Source organism: Lepus europaeus, chromosome 6, assembly GCF_033115175.1.
Source record: "Lepus europaeus isolate LE1 chromosome 6, mLepTim1.pri, whole genome shotgun sequence".
NCBI lineage: Eukaryota > Metazoa > Chordata > Mammalia > Lagomorpha > Leporidae > Lepus > Lepus europaeus.
In genome coordinates this window covers 17,093,805-17,113,100 of record NC_084832.1, presented here as the reverse complement: position 1 = coordinate 17,113,100, position 19,296 = coordinate 17,093,805, and the positions used below count along the sequence as shown (strand labels likewise).

At 44.3% G+C, this 19,296-nt stretch overlaps 1 protein-coding gene across 1 annotated transcript in view; it reads left to right on the top strand.

Annotated features, from left to right (window-relative positions):
* The first annotated feature begins 2,203 nt into the window (after positions 1-2,203).
* CLDN10 (claudin 10) overlaps positions 2,204-19,296 on the top strand; it is a 130,030-nt gene continuing 112,937 nt past the window's right edge. The window contains exon 1 of the mRNA XM_062195275.1: positions 2,204-2,417. Within this exon, the coding sequence (XP_062051259.1) occupies positions 2,204-2,417 (214 nt within the window). The remainder of the gene's footprint in view (positions 2,418-19,296) is intronic.

Here is a 19,296-nt window from a genome sequence, read left to right as displayed (position 1 = left end):
TAATTAGAGCTTAAAAAATAAACTGATAGAAAAAGAAAAAAAATAAGAGAAAAGCACACATACAGAAAGATAGGGGCTGGCACTGTGGCACAGTGGGTTAAGCCAGCTTGCAGTCCCAGTATACCACATGGGCACGGGTTCGAGTCCTGGCCATTCCTCTTCTGAGTCAGCTCGGAGTGGTTCAATAATTGAGTCTATGAAGTAAACTGACAGTAGACAGATTGGCCAGGAAACAGATATCCAAACCAGTTACATCCCAGGGCATCACATGAAAGCAAAGTGAATGACCTCAAAACCCACTGAGATCTGAAATCTTCTACTTTCTCTTCATAGACAGGGAGGGGAGAGCAGGTGATTTGGAGGAAGGATGAATGGCTCTCAGAGGAGCAGGTGACAGTCTGTGTTAACCCTGTCTGGGCATGGAGCTGATTGCTAGTCTCCACTGATGTGAGGTGATAGCCCGTGTTAACCCTGTCTGGGCATGGTGCTGATTGCTAGTCTCCAGTGACGTGAGTTTAATTCTCCCTGGATGATGGGATCCCCAGGATTGGGATTCAAGACTAGTGCCTGCCTTGGGAGGATCTGTCCTTGGGCCGACTAAGGTCAGAGGAAGTCCCATCCTGCAACTGGTGTTCTCCAGCTTGAAATAATTAACACATCAAAGTGGCATAAAAAGTTAACAGAGTTGATACTTTTGATTGTCTTTGAGGGGGGAATTTCTTAAAATCTCAAAAGCACAAATCATTGAGAAAAAGCTTTATCAATTGGACTATATTAAAATGAAGACTCTTTATCAAATCACCAGGTAAAGACAAACCACAAACAGGGGCAAGGGATCTGCAAGGTACATCTTCAACTAAAGACTACTCTCCTGAGTGTGTAGAACTAAAGAGAAATTATAGAAAGCTGAACAACAGATAGAGTGACGTTGTAAATTTCATTGTAGACAAAAAACACAATGAGCCAGTAAACACAAGGAAGATGCTCAATGTCATTAATAACTGGAAAATACAAGTTAGCAATCATAATGGATACCAAGATACCCTCAAGACTGGCCCAAAAAATAAATCTGGAGTAGAACAATGAGGATTCATCCAATGTAGTAGACTTTAATGTGGTGTACTACTTAGTGAAGAAATTTAGCATTATCTGTAAAGTTAAAGATGGCTATTTCCTTCAAACTAATAATTCTGCTTCTAAAATATATACTGGAGAAACCTGCTCACGTGTGCAAGGAGAAATGCTTAGAGCTCTGCCAATGTTATTTGCAGCGAAAAGGGGAAACATGTTCAAGCCTGGGGGAAATGGATAAATAGGATTTTATGAAGTACTATATTCCGCTGTAAGTTTTAAAAAAATTGCTTTGAGAGGCAGAGGGAGAGAGAAAGAGCCCTCATCTTTTGATTGACTACCCAAATGCCTGCAATGGCTAAGGCTGGGCCAAGGCCAAAGCTGGGAGCAAGTAACTCAATCCAGGTCTCCCATGTGGGTGGTGGGGACCCGACCACTTGAGCCATCACCACTGCTTCCCAAGGCCCACACTGGCAGGAAGCTGTATTTGAACCAGGGCCATTATGTCGAACCCAGGCACTCTGAAAGTGAGACCTGAGTGTATTAACTGGGGTCTTAACCACTAGCTTGAATACCCACCCCTTAGCTATAATATTTAATGAAGGTAGCTACATTCCTTAATATGGATAAATCTCACAAACGTAACACCGTGTGAAAAAATAAGTTACAGAAGAATACCTGCAATATGATTCCATTTCTGTTGAGACGGATTCAAAAGCCTGCGAGACTAAGGTAATTGATCAAATAAGCTCTAACTGTTACTGTGTAATTTGTACTTTGTAATATTTGGTAGTTGCATGGTCCGTTAAACTTCAGGCTAACTGAAAATTAAGCATTAACTATGGTGCTAGGTAAAAAAGGCTGTGAAATCAAAACCTTTTAAATTAATCTATAATATTTTAGTAAACATCCATGTAAGAAATTGGAAGATAGTATTAGGCTGTCTTTAAGATGCCGCTGGAAAGTCAAACTTTATCCTAAGTTCCTGTGCTTCCTGCGGTCATCTGAGCATGAAATATTGTCACCTGCTCCCAACGGCTGGCTGTAATCCTTGTCCAAGTTCCTGTTTGCTGCATGCCTAGACCACCTAAGCGCTCCATCTGGACTGTGTCACCCCAGAAGGCCGAGCGACATGTCCGGGGCACAGATCTCGGCTCTGGTGTTTGGTGTCGGAGGGTTTGGAGCTCTCGTTGCAGCCACCACATCCAATGAGTGGAAAGTGACCACCCGAGCATCATCGGTGATAACTGCCACTTGGGTGTACCAGGGTCTGTGGATGAACTGCGCAGGCAACGCGTTGGGTTCTTTCCACTGCCGGCCGCATTTCACTATCTTCAAAGTAGAAGGTAACTATCCTACCTTTGTTTGGGGTGGAAGGGAAAATGTTACTTTTCCCCCCAACGATGCTGAGGTAGCTGTACACGTTTGGCTGCCGTCCCTGTGGAGACGGAGTGCTGAAAATGCCAAGATTTGCCTAGGATGGATGGAGTGTATGAGTGTTAGCTAAAAGAGTGAGTTGTTTATTTGAAAAAGCAAAGTTAAGGATACACTTGTAGATCTTTTAGAAATACTCAATGTGAATAGTAGACTCCAAAGGAGAGCTTGGAAGTGACTGGCTTGTTTTAAAGGCTAGTTTCAATTTGCTTTGAGTCATGGAGAGATTTTGATGGGTTACCTCCCTTTGGAAGAGATATCATTGTTTAATCCCACTTCTTCTCCCTCTCCCTCCCATAAACCGTATGCTATCCTAAATGCCTGTGCTTACGCAGACCATCCAAGATTTTATACAGACACACACACATTTATCTTCAATGACAGAGCATGTGATAAGGATATATTGAAAGAGGCCAGGGATTCTGTTCTCAGAAGACTCTTGGGTTTTTGTTTGTTTATATATGTGGGCAGACATTCATCTTTACACATATTAGGAACTGTATTACAAGTAAATGTGTCTCAAAGAGGGAACATATATGTATTTTATATGTTATGTATTTGGATCTTTAAAAAACATTTTCAAATCTTAAGAAACCTTCAGGGAAACAATTACTATTTGCTTTTATGTCATTATAAGAATCACTATCTGCCTGTACTTTCTGCAAATTGGGTATGGTTACAAACTAACACAAGTTATGGGTTGATTGTTAAAAATAGCCCCTGGTTGTTTTGGTTGTTGTTGTTTTTTTTTTTTTTTTTTCAGTAAAATACAGACTTTTCACAATCAAATGCAAAATTGTACCTCGGCCCCAGAAAAGAAAACAAAATAAAAATTTAACTAGGAAGTCACTAAAGCATAATATTTTATGAGATTTTGTGTCAAGCATGCATGCCATTAGCATACAGTGAGTGCCAAAGGATAAAGAGAGACTTAGTTAACGCAGGAGACCTCTAGTGACGAGCACCGGAAACGTTCAAGCTTGGACACACCACGTAGGCCCTCAAGCAGCATGTACTTTCCTAAGTGCCCATTTGAGGAATCAGTGTTATGTCTCTCTCCAGCCCCAACTTCTGAATTTATTTGAGAGCATCTCCAAACTAATCCTTGGACTATGGAAAATTCCCCTAGAAGCAGGGAAAACTGTAAAAGGAAGAGAAAAGTGTCCGTGAGACACCTGTCATTCTGCACACCTCTAGCGGTAATTCTTTCTCCATGCCCCCGCTCAGCCCGTTCCCACCTTGGGCAGCAAGTAGAAGATATGGAATGTTGGCTACGTCTGCCTCTTTGTTCACAACTAGGCTTATCTTTTAAGACCCTGGTTTGTCTCATTATGCTTTATTCTATATTCCTGAGGATCCCCAGTGATTGAGAAAAACCTGTGCCCAACCTGAGCTCCACAGTTCGCTAAAGAACCGTGGTGGCTTTCTGTGTGACTTCCACAGTGGCTTCCCGTTACTCATCCTTTAAAGCACAGAGTTATGCATTTTATTACTAAATAGTGTTGATAGTGGTCCAAATACTCTTCTACACTAGAAATTTTTTTAAAGTTGATTTTGCTTCTTGGTGTTTAAAATAACATCATCTGTATCTACTACAGACCTATAGAGAGCTCATTTGAAGAGTATTGTCCACTGACAATGCTTCCATCGAAACATATAAAATTAACATAATCTCTACTTTGTTCATCCTGAACCTGAATCTTTATGAGATGGGTTACCATAGAAATCTGTGTTCAACATCAGGAACAAAGATTTGTATTTCCAAGGGTAATGAGGTCTCATAAATTTGGGTTCCCTTATTCTCATGAAGTTATTTCTAACATTGCCAGTTGCTTTTCCTTTATTTCTATTTGAAAACAACAATGGGAACATTGGGAAAGCAATGGTGCCAACAGGTTCTGAAATGTTACAATGATAACAATGATCACCAATGGAGAAAAGAACTCAAATACCAATGAGGATTACAAATGGTTAAATCACTTCTTAAAATAATAAACTATTTAAGCCTGTGTTGCCAATTTGAGACAAATCTTCTTAGGCTTTGGCCAGATTAGGTCTCCTGTAAGAAAGAAAAACAGAAAACCTATTTAAACTGTCAGGATTTTTTTTTTCCTTGTGGTTACATAACTTCATTGCTTCTAGAGCCATAACTTCTTGTATATAACCTTCTTAGATGCCCAATAGAGGGAGATTTTTTTTTTAATGAAATCATTTGGAATAATAGTACATCCTTTACAAAGATTTGATTTAAACAGGCAACTTCTGGGGCAAGGAAGATTTGTAGTTTTGAGAATTGCTACTTTCTACTACAAGTCTAGAGACACCTGCAAGTCCATTCTCATTGTGACTTGAAAATCAAAGCTTGATCTCAATTGGATCCCAGTTCACTGTCTTTAGACACAAAATCAGCTATAGGCTGTGCCTCCTGTTCTGTTGTGTGTGGGGTATTTTCTCATGGCAGCGTTAACAGGGATGTTTTACCTCTGAAAGTAACGCATGTCTCATAGAGAAAGGAACTATTATATTGCAACATGGAGGGTCTGAAGGCAATAGAGGTTTCTTTGGGACAGGGACTTGATGTACCTTGTTCCCCTTGTGCTCCTGGCATTCAGTGGGCTCCAGATTTTTGCTAAAATGACTGAATGAACAAAATAATAGATGGGATTACAGAAAGTTCATGATGAGGCTGGAGCATGCTGAATTGAGGAGTGAGTTGCCAAAAGGAAAATCAGTCGGTTACAACTCAGCAGACTGAGCTTCGAATTCTGGTTCTTTTTTTTTTCATATATTTTTATTAATATAAAGAGAACAGATTTCATGTATTTTATAGGTACAATCCTAAGAAGATAACCATACCTCCCTCCCTCCTTATCTCCCTCCCTCAACCCCCCTTCTTCCTTCCTTTTTTTCCCTATAATTTTTGCAAAAACATAATTTCAATCCACTCTATAATCACAAGCTTAATATACCACTAACCATAATATTCAACAGGTAAAACGTAGATAGACCAAAGTTCCATAGGAGTATAAACAAGGGCTGCAAACAACAATCTTTTTTTTTTTTTTTTCCTAGCTGTGAGACTTGGCTTTAGCAGAAAGTCTCTGAACTTCAGCCATAGGTTTCTCCTCCATAAGCTCAGAGGACTGGACTCAACAGTCTGAGAGCACCTGTGATCCTACCTTTCACTCCAAGAGCCTCACCTGCTTCACCACCTGGCAGTAGAAAGTAGCTCTGAAAGGCTCCTCTATTCTAATTGCTCACAGGATTAGGCCCTTTCTTCCTCTCCCTACATCTATTATCTTGACCGGCTCCGTATGTTCATGATGGTAATCTTATCTGCTTCTGGGTTCAGATACGTTTAAATGACCTCCAATGATTACACGGCCTAAGTAATGGTGCCAAGATTTCAGTGGAGTGAAACCAAATACTAGCCTGGAAGTCAGCCAGCAAATGAAGCCTAGCTGCCTATGGTAGTGTGAACCTCCTCTCCGCACTTCCCAATTCCTTCACCTCTCTCTGCCCACTCTGGTATCTGATATGCCATGTGAATAGGGATACTGAGATTTTCTAGAGAAAGGAGTTTTCTGTGAGTTTATTCACATGTAAAGGACAGAGGAGAGGCATATGATGTTATAACTTTTGGATTTCTTCATTGCTGAAATGTGTGTCTGTGTTCATCTATTCAGGATGCCATAATAAAATACCGTAAACTGAATGTTTTATAAACACCAGAAACTTATTTCTCACAGTTCTAGAAGCTGCGAAGTTCAAGATTGAGACCTTGGCAGATTCACTGGTGAGGGCCCATTTTCTGGTTCTTGGATGGTGCCTTCTAGCTGTGCCTTCCCGTGGAAGGCACAGGCAGCTCTTAGTGGCCTCTAAATAATCCCATTTAGGAGGGTTCTTCCCTCATGACCTAATCACGTCTCAGAAGGACCCATGTGCTAATACCATCATCTTTGGGGTTAGGATTTCAACATATAAATTTGGGTGCACTCATACATTCCCACCGTAGCAATGTCCTATCCATGATTAAGTAGTAGCAATATGTGAATCAATAATAAATTGATTGATCAAACAAGTGAATAAATGAAATAATTGATAAATAGAAAATAATTATGGTATCCATGAGGTAAAATTAAGTTTAATAATTTGAGTGCTTAAAAATTCCTAACATTTCTAATAAATATCTATACCTTGGATGACATTTACCATTCATCCAGCAGGAGCTTTTAGTTTTTGAAATCCTGGTGCTGCTTTTTTGAGACTTAGTTTCATTAAATAAACTTAAGGTTAAAGTTAATTTCATATTAATTTTCATGCTGTGTAACAAAAGCATATAAAAACTTGAAAGCATACAGAAAAGGTCAAGTTTTATCTTTGCAATTCTCTAAAAGGAAGACCAAGAAGCATTCAATGTATTCTCATCTCAACAAACAATGGCATAATTTTATATACAGGTACTACAAAAAGTTTGTGGAGAAATGGAATGGAGAGATAAGTTTATTTTAGTTCAAAAAAGTTTGCAATCCATGCAGTTTTGTTATTATACACTTTTTCATGAGTCTTTGGAAGACCCCCTCATATACGTGGAATGGGGGAAAAAAGGCTCATGTTAAATGCACATAATCAATACCCAAGGTAGGTGAACTGTATTTAGAAGAGCCTACACAGAGTACACAGCCATCAGCTTGTCTTTGTGCCAATAAAATTGGAATGCACAATGCTGAAAAGTGCCCAGGTCTTGTGGTGAAGATGTTGCTGGTGTGATCAATGAGACATCAAAGCCAACTGGGCTTAGTACCTTAAGTCAGTATGTTTCAGGTGTTATTTCATGCAAGCATCAGAGTTTTCAGGACATTTGTCTCCATCAATAGCTCTTCTTTCTGAGGCCAAGACCTCACTTTATCCTGCTATCCCCAGACCTCCCACTGTGTCTGGCTCCTAGCAGGCACTCAATAAATGTCTATGAATTGATTGACTAGAAGAAGAAATCATTCTACAGGTCAATTCTAGCTGTAATATATGCAGGTGGAATCTCTTCTTAAGTGCTTAGAACAAGTAGAAGAGCCATGAGTATATTTTAGTGGTGGGCTTTTTTTTAAAAGATGTATTTTATTTATTTGAAAGACAAACTTACAGGGAGAGGCAGAGACAGAGAGAGAGGTCTCCCATCTGCTGGTTCACTACCCAACTGGCCACAGTGGCCGGAGCTGAACCAATCCAGAGCCAGGAGCCAGAAGTTTCTTCCGGGTCTCCCATGTGGATGCAGGGGCCCAAGCACTTGGGCCATCTTATACTGCTTTCCCAGGCACATTAGTAGGGAGCTGAATTGGAAGAGGAGCAGCCAAAACTCAAACCAATTCCCATATGGGATGCTGGTGCTACAGGCAAGTGCTTTAATCAGCTGTGTCACAGCACCAGACCCTAGAGGTGGGATTTTAAGAAGCCCAATGCGGGGCTAGCACTGCAGCAAATTGGGTTAAAGCCCTAGCCTCAGTGCTGGCATTCCATATAAGTGCTGGTTTGAGTCCTGGCTGCTCCACTTCCGATCCGGCTCTTTGCTAAGGGCTGGGAAAGCAGTGGAAGATGGCCCAAGTCCTTGGGCTCCTATACCCATATGGGAGAACTGGAAGAGGCTCCTGGCTTCAGATCAGCTCAGCATTGGTTGTTGCAGTCATCTGGGGAGTGAACCAACAGATGGAAGATACTCTCCCCCCTCCCACAGATCTACCTCTCTCTCTCTCTCTCAAATAAATAAAATAAATCTTTAAAAAAAGCACAATGCTTTGAAATCTTACTGCTTGAAGTGTAGCACACAGAACAGCATCACCTTATCCCCTGGGAGCTTAGCAGAAATACAAAGTCTCAGGCCCCATTGCAGACTTAGTCAGAGCCTGCAATTTTAAAAGATCTCCAGATGTCTTTTATATACTACAAAAGGTTGAGAAATCTTAGAGCTTGGACTCAGGAATCTCATGGACTCATTATTTCCAAAATAAGGGTCTTAATCTCTGAGAATCAGCATTCTAACCTGTTATATGATGACAGATATAACAGGCAAAGTGCCTATTTAATGCCAAACACAATGATGATTCTTCGAATACCCCTTTCAGTGCCTTGAAAATTCACACCTCAACTGTAGGAAAGGGGCCATTACTTTGGCTCAACCCATTTTTTTTTCCAACCTGGACTACAGTAGCTGATTCCTGGGATCCAAAACTTGAGAGAAGTCTGCCTCTGGCCCTTTGTGGTATGTCCGACGTGATATCTATAATGATGCAAAGGCTATTGTGCTCATCAGACTGTGTTTGGTGTTTGCTATGCCTTCTGTCTTAATCTGATTTATTTTGCTATAGCAAAACATCTGAGGCCAGGCAACTTAAAAGGGAAGGTTTCTTTTGTGACAGCTCTGTAGGCTGGGAAGTCATCAGCATCCACCTAGATTCCGGTGATGGCCTTGTGCTGCTTCAACTTATGGCAGGAAGGGGAAGCAGACTTGTGTAGAAGGAATAGGCATGAGAGGGAGGGAGGGAGGGAAGAGAGGAGGTACCTGACTCGTTTATTAACAACTTCCTCTTGTGGTAACCAATCCAGTCTTGTGAAAGTGAGAACACACTCCTGTGAGAACAGCATTAATCCTTTTTAGGTGCCAGTACCTCTCACAACTGCCACGTTAGGATCCAACTTCAGCCTGAACTTTAGTGGGGACAAAACATAGCATTTGATAAAGCAGGACTACTGTGCATTGGGCAGTGAGTCACACTAAAGATGTGGGTCTGTCTGTTGTGTCCATCATGTGTTGTGACAGCTGGTAATGGCGAGAAAAGGCTTGGCATGTGTTCATACGCTGGATAACCAAAAAGGACAGATATTCCCAGCAGTGGGAGATGAGTAAAACTTTACACTAGTTTAATATATTGATTGAATCATAGCTCACATAACTATGCAAACTTGAACAAATTATTCATCCTCTCAAAAGCTCTCTTCTCATCTGTACATGGGGATGATAACGTTTCATAGAACTATTGTCAAGGTTAAATGAAATGATTTCTGGTACATGATGAGCAACTATCATAATTAGCTGATATGTAATTAATGAAAACATTGATCATGTAACATGAGCTTATTCAGATGGTTGCTTTCAAGTTTTATTATTTATTTAAAAGAGTGACAGACAAGGGAGAGAGGGAGGGAGGGAGAGAGAGAATGAATATGAATCTTCAGTCCATTGATTTACTCCCCAAATGCCTACAAAAGCTGACCCGGGCTAAAGTTGGGAACCAAGCACTCTTTCTGGGCCTCCTTCGTGGGTAGCAGGAACTCAGATAATTGGGCCTTCCTCTCCTGCCTCTAGGGTGTACTAGCAGGAAGCTGGATTGGAAGCAGAGACAGAAATCAATCCCAGGCACACCAATATGAGATGTGATTATCACAGGTGGAGACTTTTAACCTGCTGCACCACAATGTCCACCCCTCAGATGGATGTTAAGTGCCTGTGTACTGCACTTTGTATTTTACAAAGTGCTTTCTCATCTACTATTGTAGTTACCGAGAGGCTGAGACTCTATAGCCTCCATTTTACATGCGAGGTAACAGATGCTCACAGGGGTCCATACTTATAACTTAGTATGGTTTTCTGTAACTCCTTTTAAGGATATATTTAGCTTTTATTGCTACTGCAAAACCTGGGTTCACATTCCAAGTTTGCCACTGAATTTTACTTTGGGTAAGTCCCTTAATTCACTTTCTGTCCCTTATCTCTAGGATGATGATGATGGTGATGATGTCATCATTGTCTAGTTGCATAGCTCAAACATCTGTGGGAAAGATCAAGGAGAGTCTTATCACATGACATCAACTTGTATATGTTTTAATTTTTTAAGATCAGGTATGGTAAGACACACAGACATGGAAATGGTGGTCATGAAAGAAGACATTTTTATACTTGGATCCCTGGAACAGGCATGGTGTGGCATGGAGCACTAAGCAGAGCACCCAGTTGATCAGAAGGCTGAGGGGTGAGGAACCTGGATGAGAGTAGAATATTGCAGCTTTCCTTAAAATTAATGAATGTATTTGGGAGGGAGGAGGAAGGAAGAGAGGGAGGAAGAGAGGCAACAAGAGAGCAGGAGAGAGAGCACACTGCCATCCATAATTCATTCCTTTAATTCCTGCGTTGCCCAAGGCTGGGCCGGGCTGACACTGGGAACTGGGAACTCAACCCAGGTCTCCCACATGGGTAGTGGATACTGAATTGCCTGAGCCATCGCCACTGCCTCCTGGGGTCTGAATTAGCAAGAAGCCTAGTGTTGAAGATGAGTTTGCGTCCTGGCTCCAGCTCCCAATTCCAGCTTTCTGCTAATGTAGAATCCAGGAGGCAGCAGGCATTGGCTCAAGCAGTTGGGTCCCCCCAGCCTATGTGGGAAACCAGCATTGAGTTCCTAGGCAGGGGTTTTGTCCTGCCCCAACCCCAGCCATTGGAGGAATTTGGGGAATAAACCAATGAAATTCATTTGTTATTCCTCCCCCCTTCCACCCCAGTCTGTGTGTGTGTGTGTATCTCTGCCTCTCAAATGAAAAAAAAAGAAAGAAAGAAGAAAGGAAAGAAAGAAATTGGAGTCAGGTATTGAACCCAGGTACTCTGATACGGGATTCAAGCATCATAACTGCTAGGCAAACACCCACCTCTTTACTGTGCCTTGTATGTGAAGGAAATGTGTGAGGCACAGCAGTCAGGGTAAGCATGTGTGGGATTGCTGGCTTGGATCATTTCTGTAGGCCAGGCTCTGGGATGTAGGTGCTGTCCCAAGTTGTCTGGTTCCCATTCATGGGACGGTCAATGTGTTAAGAGGTTGATAAAAGGGGTTCTGGGGCTATGGGCTTTGGTTTGCTTGGTTCACATAGGAAGGGCGCGCTTGCTGGGGTCACTTGTTATCTCTTCTTAGATTGCCCTGGAGGAAGGAGACAGTCGCTCACCCATCCACAAGGAGTCAGATGACTGATCATAGAGAAGACAGAAAACAAGAAAATGCAGTTAATACAGTGTAGAGACTGGATCCATCATAACGCTTGCATAGGCAGGGCACCAAGGCAGCGGTTTTGCTGTTCCACTGGGCCTCGGGGCCTTTGCTCATCTGGTTGTCAGTGACTGTTTTCTTCTGGAGACTGTTTCATGTAGAACCTTTAGGCCTCTCTCTCACAGGGTTCATCCCTCTGACTCACAGGCGACCTTCAACTCCACTGAGCCTGTGCCACATACATTCCACCATTACACACAGACTGAATCTCTTCCGGAGGGAGGTGTCTTCCAAGGCTGTGTCATCTCAAAGCTTCCTCCCACTGTGCACTGTCAGGTAGGGTCTGTTACAGAAAGCTACACTGCTCACAAATGAAGTTGGGAGAATTGGGCAGATTTTCTTGAGCAAGCTGGTCTACAATTAAACTATTGTCAGTTTTTTTGTGTGCATCACAGGAAAAATTGATTGCCAGAGGCCAACAGTGTGCCACAATGCTAGGATGCCATTATTACAGCTGCTAAAGGAACCCTTAAATAATTAAGGCATTTATTTATTAATGAACCACTTCTTCAAAGCATTCGCTAGATTGCTGGTGAAGAAAGAACGTAGGCCCTGGGCTCTTGGGAAGAATGAGACAGAGGTCTCTCTCAAGGAAGTACTCTTAGGGGAAAACAACCATTCAAACAATTAGCTCAGAGTAAGTGCTGACAGTTAGGTTCAGGAGCAGCCAGACGTCCCAGGAAAGCTGGCGCCCCAGGAAAGCTGACGCCAGAACTGTCTTGAACCGTGAGCAGATGTCTGTCAAGGAGAACGGGAGGGAGGGCACTTCAGGTGAAGGGATCTGTCCAGCTCTACAACTTATTAACCCTATCACTGTGGGCACAGTGCTTACCATGGGGGCTCCCCTGCCTGTTAAATTGGAATGTTCTAAACTCTAGAGGGTGGTGGTGAGGGTGAGCAATGCCTGGTACCCACTAGCGAAGGCCTAAAGCAGGAGGGAGCCTCGTGCATCAGGAAACAGCCAGTAATTGGAACAGCTGAAACTGAAGACATCTAAGGGGGGAGGTGAAAGATCAGACTGCAAATGTAGATAAGGGGATCCTCTTCCTGTGGCGCTGGTACCCTGGGTTCTAGTCCCGGTTGGGGCGCCAGGTTCTGTCCCGGTTGCTCCTCTTCCAGTCCAGCTCTCTGCTATGGCCCGGGAAGGCAGTGGGGATGGCCCAAGTGCTTGGGCCCTGCACCCGCATGGGAGACCAGGAGGAAGCACCTGGCTCCTGGCTTCGGATTGGCACAGCGCGCCAGCCATAGTGGCCATTTGGGGGGTGCACCAGCGGAAGGAAGACCTTTCTCTCTGTCTCTCTCTCTCACTGTCTAACTCTGCCTGTCAAAAAAAAAAAAAATAGGTAAGGGGGAACTCACACAGGGAACTTGAAGCTCCTCATAGGGATTCAGATCTGTCTTGAAGGAACTGGAGAGCTATTGGAATATCTTAAGCAGGGAGTCCCTGATAAGATCTGCAGTATTTCATGTTAGAGCCTGAACAGAGGGGGCAGTAGAGGCAATAGAAAAGAAGATACTCAGGTAGAGATGATAAGTCTATGTGACTCCTGAGGATTGAGAGGGGTCAAAGATGATCCCTGAGGACTCCTGCTGGGAGACCAGGTGGGCAAGTGTGCTGGGGAAAGCTGGTCATGGAGCAGATCCCAACACACACACCGGTCCCTTCTTCTACACTAGTATTTTCCAATACACATCAGTATTTCAAGCAATCAGAGTCTTCACATTTGGCTTTGAAAAATCAATTGTATAAAATAGTTTAATTGTTAAACTGTGCTTTTAAATGCTTAATATAAGCCATGAGGCAAGTGTGATAGCTGTAAAGATTAATGCAATCTTGGATGCCATCGATACATCTTGAATAGCAAAATCAGGAGAGCAAAGCCCCTTGCCATACTCTGTAGTCAGTTTGTATGGTTCTGGTCTTGCACACTGTGCTTTAAGGAACTGGACATAAACCACATTCATGGATTCCACAGGAGGCCGGCGAGAAGGAAAGAGGTCTTGTAACAGCTTCACAATGACATTAGTTCACCTGGAAAAAAGGGAAAAATATATGGGGTTGTAGGAAGTGGAAGAATGCCCCAAGATTATTGGGCGAATGCCATTTGGAAGTAAGATTTAGGATGACTCTGGAGAAGAAATTCCTATAAGAGTTGCCCCATAATAGAACAGGCTATCTCATTAAAAACTGGCCAGAGGGGCCAGCATTGTGATGCAGTGGGTTAAGTCACCACCTACAATGCCAGCATCCCAAATGAGTGCTGGTTTGAATCCCAGCTGTTCTACTTCTGATCCAACTCCTTGCTAATGCATCTGGGAAAACAGCAGAAGATGGCCCAATTGCTTGGGACCACATGGGAGATCCAGATGGAGTTCCAGGCTCCTGGCTTTAGCCTGCCCCTGCCCCAGATGCTGCAGCCATTTGGTGAGTGAATCAACACATATAAAATCTGTGTGTGTGTGTGCATGCATGTGTGTAACTCTGCATTTTTTTTTCTTTTTTATTTATTTATTTTTTTGACAGGCAGAGTGGACAGTAGAGGGAGACAGAGAGAAAGGTCTTCCTTTTGCCGTTGGTTCACCCTCCAATGGCCGCCGCGGTAGGCGCGCTGCGGCCGGCGCACCGCGCTGTTCCGATGGCAGGAGCCAGGTGCTTCTCCTGGTCTCCCATGGGGTGCAGGGCCCAAGCACTTGGACCATCCTCCACTGCACTCCCTGGCCACAGCAGAGAGCTGGCCTGGAAGAGGGGCAACCGGGACAGGATCGGTGCCCCGACCGGGACTAGAACCTGGTGTGCCAGCGCCGCAAGGCGGAGGATTAGCCTGTTGAGCCACGGCGCCTGCCATAACTCTGCATTTTAAGTAAATAAACACACAATTAAAAAAAACTGTCTGGAAGCACCCAGATAAGGCTGACTACTATCTGTTCAAAAGGTCATAGAAGGGATTCCAACATGGCTGGGAAGACCAGGTAATCGCTCGAGTGATTTTCTGTATGAGAGAGCCAAGGTTCTTTAGACATGTGAAAAAGAGGAATATTTTAAAAATCCATATTTTTGGACAACTGCTGGACTCTTTTTAAAATTTCTTATTTATTTTGAAGGGCAGAGTTATACAGAGAGGAGGAGAGACAGAAAGCAAGAAAGGTCTTCCATCCGCTGGTTCACTCCCCAAATGGCTGTAATGGCTGGGCCTAGGCCAAGCCAAAGCCAGGAGCTAGGAGCTTCTTCCAGGTCTCTCATGTGGGTACAGGGGCCCAAGTATTTGGTCATCTTCCGCTATTTTTCCAGGCACATTAGAAGGGAGCTGGATCATAAGTAGAGCAGCTGGACTTGAATCAGTGCCCATATGGGATGCTGGCATCACAGACAGAGGTTTAGCCTGCCACACCACAGCAGCAGCTCCTACTGGACTCTTCTGGGCACCTAGAAGTAAAGCAAAAAAACCACTCTTGTCTCTGCTCAGGGGATGCTCCCAGCCCAGAGAGACATGAGTTACAGTAATAAATATCGTGATATGAGTGTATGTTACATTAATATTATTTTTAAGCCTCTATGTTAATGTGAGTTTGAATCAATAGAAGAAATAATACTTCCCTATTTCTGATTGATGTTTTGAAGCATCCTAAGCAGATCCACAGAGCTCTACCAAAACTTTTATCCTAGTTTTTAAAAAGATTTATTTTTATTTGAAAGGCAGAGTTACAGAGAAGCAGAGGCAAAAAGAGAGAATCTTCCATCTGTGGGTTTACTCCCCAAATGACTGCAATGGTCAGAGCTGGGCCTATCCAAAGCCAGGAGCCAGTAGCTTCTTCCAGGTCTCCCACACAGGTGCAGTGGCCCAGGGAATTGGGCCATCTTCTACTGCTTTCCCAGGCCACATCAGAGAACTGGATGGGAAGTGGAGTATCTGGGATTTGAACCGGTGCCCATAAGGGATGCCAGCACTGCAGGTGGCAGCTTTACTTGCTATGCCACAGCACCGGCCACAGAAAATTTAATCTAGACAGAGCTGAGTAGTGCAGATGGGAGACAAGCCCTGCCTTTGAAATATTTTGGATTAATATTTTAGAACTGTGTAAGTATATAACTAAACATACTCCATGTCCAAAAAATTAGATCAGTCATCCCATTGGGAGACTGATTTTTGCCAGAATGCAAAATAAGGACTTTTTGTAAGGGGATAGGGAGAAATTTTCTCTCTGCCTTTTTTTTTTGTTGTTGTTGTTGTAATTTTTTTAAAACTTTTATTTAATGAATATAAATTTCCAATGTACAGCTTATGGATTACAATGGCTTCCCCCTCCCATAATTTCCCTCCCACCCGCAACCCTCCCCTCTTCCGCTCCCTCTCCCCTTCCATTCACATCAAGATTCATTTTCAATTCTCTTTATATACAGAAGATCAATTTAGTATACATTAAGTAAAGATTTCAACAGTTTGCACCCACATAGAAACACAAAGTGAAACATACTGTTTGAGTACTAGTTATAGCATTAAATCAAAATGTACAGCACATTAAGAACATAGATCCCACATGAGGAGCAAGTGCACAGTGACTCCTGTTGTTGACCCAACAAATTGACACTCTAGTTTATGGTGCCAGTAACCACCCTAGGTTGTCGTCATGAGTTGCCAAGGCTATGGAAGCCTTCCAAGTTCGCCGACTCTGATCATATTTAGACAAGGTCATAAAAGACAGGGTGAGGATAGTAACCAATGATCCTAAGAGTGGCATTAACCAGGTTTGAACAATTATACAGCATTAAGTGGGGAAGAGGACCATCAGTACACACAGGTTGGGAGTAGAGCCATTGGTGGTAGAGTAGAGGTTACGATTACAAAGGAATGAGGCCCAAGTGCACTAGACAGGGCCTAGAACAAAGGACAGAGTCATTATTAGAGGAGCTAAGAAAGGTGCTGTCTGAGCTACAATTAAGTTTTCTGATTGTCTCTCAGCCTTTTAAAAAATATATGGGAGAGGCAGAGGCAACATTGAGACAGAGATCTCCCATCCACTGCTGGTTCACTCCCCACATTCCTGCCACATTGGGACTGGGCCTGGCTGAAGTCGGAAGCTGGGAACAGGATCCAGTTCTTCCACGTGAGTGGCAGGGGCCCAGCTCTTTGAGCCATCACTGTTGCCTCCCAGGGTCTGCATTAACAGGAAGCTGCTCCAGAACTGGAACTGGGAATCAGACCCAGGTACTCCCATGTGGGATGTGGGTATCCTAGCTGCTAGGCCCAATGCCTGCCCTGTCTCCTTATCTTACTACTGCCAGATGTTCTTACACACTTCCACCAGCAAGCCTTGAGCTGTTGGCAGCTGAGAATTTCCGCCTGCTCTGTCAGACTCGTATAAATGTCCTCACGCAACTGGCTCCTCCGTGAGGCTGGCGTCCTTCCAGGGCACAGAGCCCTGGCTCTGGCTTCTCACCACTCTTCTCTGGCCATCCAGTTTCTGGAGGGCAGCTGATGCCCGCGCTCCTGTTTAGACCTGGACCTCACAACCCTCACTCTGTTCCCCCCGCTGCTGTCTAGGTTGCAGGTGTACAGGTGTAGACCTGTCTTCTGGCCATCCTATCCCTCATCTCAGTCTGCCTGGTGGCTCAGTCCAGACCTGATGCAAACTCTACCCTGGGGACCCCGTTGACCATCACCTCCTTCCCTCTGCCTCCAGGCCTCTTTCTCATCAGAACTCGGTTTCTCCCTCTCAACTGTGCCCTGGAAGAACTCTCGGAGCCTGCCTGGGGGAGGGGAGAGGCAGAGGGTTGGAATCTGCACATGTGTGGATAGATCATTGATTGTATCTGAGAAAATACCCTTGACCCACTAGCGACTCTCTCCATTGTGACCTCGGTCATGCAGGCCAGTGAGAGCAGGACCGGGCAGTGCTGAGCTGCTCCAGCTCCGAAGCTGGCTTGCGAGGGGCCCTGTGGATTCCTGAAGGTAGCAGGAGTGTAGCCACTCCTTTGCTCACCCCTCCTGTCACTGCTTCCTGTGAGAGTGCCTGGATGGGGGGGTAGGGGGGAGGTGACCTGCCTCTGTCCAGGGTGACGAGTTGTCCAGTTTTTGCTCTGGCTCCATCTGGAATTACAAGCAAACTCACGCCAGTGTGTCCACATCACACTGGTAGGTTCTACAGCTCACTACTCATCCACATGATCCCTTACCATGTAGACAAACTCACACCAGTGCACCCACATCACACAGGCAAGCATGTGTACATGCACACACACAAACACACACTCAAAATGCAGGTTCTGCAGCTCACTGTGCAGACACACAAGCACTCACCAGGTAGACACCTCTATGCATCACACACACAAATATACACACTCACCCTACGGCCAGCATGTACACATTCCACATTTTTCACCATGCAATCTACACACACAAACACACAAACACACTTATTTGTCTTACAATCATGCACACAGGCACAAACACACACAGATTCAGGTTCTTTGTCCAAGTGCTACCCCTACCCAGATGCCTATTAACACATGTAAAACCACACAGCCTCCATGCTTAACTGTTCACAGGCACACAAACACTCAGCCTGCAGACACCTCTCGTGTATCACACACAACAGACATCAGAGGGAAAGATGGACTCGGACTAACATTTACACAGGCAGTTAGCAGTGTCAGCCCCTGGACAGACACGGCTGAAGACAGCTGCTCACCAGCACCATGGGCAGAGCACTGCATGTTGGAACAAGAGTCAGCGCAGAGAACCGAGCTCCTTGCCTGCCTCTCTCATGTCTCGCTCAGGCCTACAGGGTGCCTGGAAATGACCTTCTATCACACCGTCTCCGTCTGCCTGGACGTTCTATACGTGGTCCTGCCTCCTTCCAGGTTGCCGGCTGCTAGGTATTCCCTGGCATGGAAGCTGGGATCTGGCACCTTGCAAATACTCTGCTTTTCCTCCTTCCTCCCAGAGCACAGACCTGGAAGCCTCACATGCTGTTCGCATCCCGTCTGTCATTGCCGACTGTGTGCCTTTGGCTTAGTAACTCAACCTCTCTGTATTTTACAGATGAGATCATTATACCTTCCTTAGGAGAAAGATGAAATGAGTTAATATTTGCAAATGCTATTGTTGTTTCTATTGTTGTTAACCCATCTCATAGTGTTGTCTATCATGACTGCTATGACTCCTGGCCTGACCCACTCGGTATTAGCTAATCTCCTGGCTTAGCATTGCCTAAGAACCTTCTGCACAGCCTCCAAGGCTTCTGTGGGATTCCTCCTGCAGGAGTTAAGACTTCTCTCCCCTTCCAAATCCAGGAGGAGGGCTCTGCATTTCTCTTCTTGCTTTTCTGAAGAGCTGATCCTAGCTTTCATCAAGCTCTCTGCTTCTGACCTCTCCACGGCCCCCTCCTCACTACCTTGCTTCTCCATCCACCTGGTCTCCCAGGCTGGAAACCTGGAGCCACAGAACACCTGCCTGCTGCTTCTTCAAACTGCACAGGAGGTCGATGCCAAACCCTGTAAAATCCACCCGTATCCAGCCCCTTCCTCATCTCCCAGTGGGAAGCTTTGTCCTGTTTCTGACTCAAGTTATTGCCTCCCTGTGCTCTCCCAGCTGAACCAGATTAGTTTGCCTTCTTTGGTTACCATCCCACATTGTACCTTCTGGTCCCAAGGATCAGCATGATAGATGTTGCAAAGCATCCTAATATGTTTACCGGAAGAGAACGTGTCTCA